The sequence below is a fragment of the Acanthisitta chloris genome, unplaced genomic scaffold (assembly GCF_000695815.1).
Source record: "Acanthisitta chloris isolate BGI_N310 unplaced genomic scaffold, ASM69581v1 scaffold24227, whole genome shotgun sequence".
NCBI lineage: Eukaryota > Metazoa > Chordata > Aves > Passeriformes > Acanthisittidae > Acanthisitta > Acanthisitta chloris.
The window spans coordinates 4,526-7,430 of record NW_008684596.1 but is presented as its reverse complement, the minus strand read 5'-3'; the positions used below and the strand labels follow the sequence as shown (position 1 = coordinate 7,430).

The 2,905-nt window shown below is 59.1% G+C and overlaps 1 protein-coding gene across 1 annotated transcript in view; it reads right to left on the bottom strand.

Annotated features, from left to right (window-relative positions):
* Nucleotides 1-2,185: 2,185 nt before the first annotated feature.
* LOC103806704 (small conductance calcium-activated potassium channel protein 3-like) overlaps nucleotides 2,186-2,905 on the bottom strand; it is a gene marked incomplete at both ends in the record, with an annotated part of 3,674 nt that continues 2,954 nt past the window's right edge. The window contains one exon of the mRNA XM_009079413.1: nucleotides 2,186-2,604. Coding sequence (XP_009077661.1) covers nucleotides 2,186-2,604 — 419 coding nt within the window. The remainder of the gene's footprint in view (nucleotides 2,605-2,905) is intronic.

The following is a 2,905-nucleotide window of genomic DNA, read 5'->3' as shown; positions in this document are numbered from 1 at the left end:
TGTGTGCGGTGGCCAGGCGAGCGGGCGAGGTTGCTAAGCGACTCGCTGCCTTCGGAGAGCTGCGGCCCCCCGGCGCGCACGGTGCTGCGGCGCGCCCACGGGCACTGGAGCAACCCCCCCCCAGCCCCCGTGGGGACCACGGCTTGGAGCGGCAAGGCCACCTCGGAGCATCCTGACCCCGGTGGGTGAGCGGCACGACCACCTCGGAGCATCCTGCCCCCGGTGGATGCCAGTTGGGAATGGTCCTGCAAACGGCAGTAAACTGGTTTGTGGTGCTGATGCAGCAACCTGCCGTCGGTGAGGACAGAGGGACACATCCTGAGCCGCCCTCGTGGGAGCTGTGTGACACCCAGGGCTGGTGCATGCCCTGGGCTGGTGAGTCCCTCGCAGGTGGAGCATGTCCCAGGGGTTCTGCATCCCCCAGTGCTGCATCCCCCGGGGCTGACACATCTCAGCCCTCCTGGGTCCTCTTCTGCCGCTCTGTAGACAGAGGGAGGTGATGGCAGCTGCGGGGCCAGTGATCTGCAGTGCCTCGTCTGCGTCATTTCTGGGCTTTTTCTTTTTTTTTTTTGTCTGGAATGGTTCTTATTTATATTGCATTTTCCAGCCTAAGCCCTCCCAGGTGCAGGATCACCTCCTGTGTGTGTCCCGGGTGCCTGCTCTGCCTGCTCCCTGCTTAGGAGGCACAACCTCCCAAACGCAATTAAGCAGTGTCTGAGGATCCAGCCCATCCGGAGAGGATCATTAAAGGAGGTAAAAAGACAGATGCATCCTGTAAAAGCTTGTAAAACCCCAGTGTGCCATCCCATGCCACTGCTGCAGCACTCACAGCTGCCCTAATGCCCCTTCGCAGGGTTACCAGAGCAACGGGTCCCACCCAGGGGAAGAGGAAGGGTGACCTTCCTCTTGCCTTGCAAGCACCCAGAAGCAATCTGGGTGATCCTGGGGTGCCAACTGGTGTGATCCCTCACCCCTCACTTCCACAGATGGCACAAAGCTGCCACAACAGGACACCCCACGGGGGATCTGCCCTCCCTGCCCCGGAGTGAGGTCTGCCAGCACCTTGTCCTGTGGCCATGGAGAAAACCCTCTGGCACAGCAGTGGGCATGGCACAGCCACAGCCCCCCTGGTTCCCTCAGTGGCCAAAGAGTGTTGGCAGGGCCCCAGGCGATGGAGGGGCAGTGGTAACCATTTTCCACAGCAACCCCAGCGCTGAGCGCGGCGGTGCTGGCACGGTGCCACCCAGCAGTGGGTTTGTCACCACCGTGTTGTCATGGCAGTCGGTTGCAGGATGCCAGAGCACAAGCCAAGCCCTGCCACTCACCACCAGCACCTCTGGCCTCTCCCCACACACAGCCCACCGGCTCCTGGTGCTCCCCATGTCCCTCACGTGTCCTCCTGGGGCTTCTCCCACCGCACACTGTCCCCGTGCACAAGGACCTGCCTGGCCCAGGCACTGCACTGAGGGGACAGGGCTGCCCCTGCTCTGCCTCCACTGGGACAAGGCTCCTTGGAGGAAACCTGCAGCTGCTGAGGCCCTGGAGCTCTGCATACCTCCCCCAGGGTGCTGGGATGTTGCAGCTCCTCTGAGCATCCCAAACTGTCGTGCATCCCAAAACCCTGAAGTGCTGAGTGTCCTGAGTCACTGCACATCACCAAACATCCTGAAGCACTGTGTTTCCTGAACCACTGAGCATCCCAAACCTTCACATATCCCAAACTGCTGCTTGCCATGAGCCACCATGTGTCCCAAACTGTTGAGCATCCTGAACCTCCACATATCCTGAGCCAACATGCATCCTGAACAGCTGAGCATCCCAAACCATGGAGCATTCCAAACTGTTGAGCATCCTGAACTGCCACACATCCCAAACCACTGCTCTTCCCAAACCACTGCTCATCCCAAACCACTGCTCATCCCAAACCACTGCTCATCCCAAACCACTGCTCATCCCAAACCACTGCTCATCCCAAACCACTGCTCATCCCAAACCACTGCTCATCCCAAACCACTGCTCATCCCAAACCACTGCTCATCCCAAACCACTGCTCATCCCAAACCACTGCTCATCCCAAACCACTGCTCATCCCAAACCAGCGTGCATCCCAAACCTCCACACATCCTGAACCAACATGCATCTTGAACAGCATCCCAAACCACTGCTCATCCCAAACCCCTCTCACCTCTCACACACACGGACTGTCCACGCAGCAATGATCCAGAGGGAAATGCTGAAGACCAGCAGCACTGTCCCAGGGCAGATTGTCATGAGTGTCTTCATGACGAAGCGAGTGTTGAAGTTGATCTTGTTGAGAGCCCCAATGCTGCGCGAGGAGGCGTCGGTGAAGAGTTTGCTGTGCAGCAGCATCACCCGAGCGATCAGGTAGAGGCGCAGAAACATGGGGATAGACAGGATGATGTCCACGTCTGCCTCTGCCCGAGAAGGTGTGTAGGAGAAAGCCAGACGGGCTGTCCAGAAAAATTTGTACTCCCCAGGGATGGGGTGTATGGCACAGACCAACATCTCCAGGCTGATGTAGAGGATGCGCTCGTACGTCATCGCTATCCGCCAGTCGTCGGCTCCGTTGTCGATCACAAAGAGCTACAGGGGTGAGAAACCACATGGTCACTGGTGGCCACAGCAAAGCTGCCCCCCTGGCATCCCACCACAGGCACTGGGGGGGTCTGACACCACAGGCAAAAGGAGCTGGGTCTGGCTCAGCCAGAAGTGCTGGGGATGGATGGGGAAGGAAAAGGTGCGAATGAGGCATCACCAGCCTCGAGGCTGCTCTGCTGGTGTGTCTCAGGGATGGTTCCAGGGCTGGGGACACCCCAGAAAGCTTTAAGGTGCCTGGTCTGGAGCACACGCCGAGGCAGGGCATGGAGACAGCTCTCTCTGACAC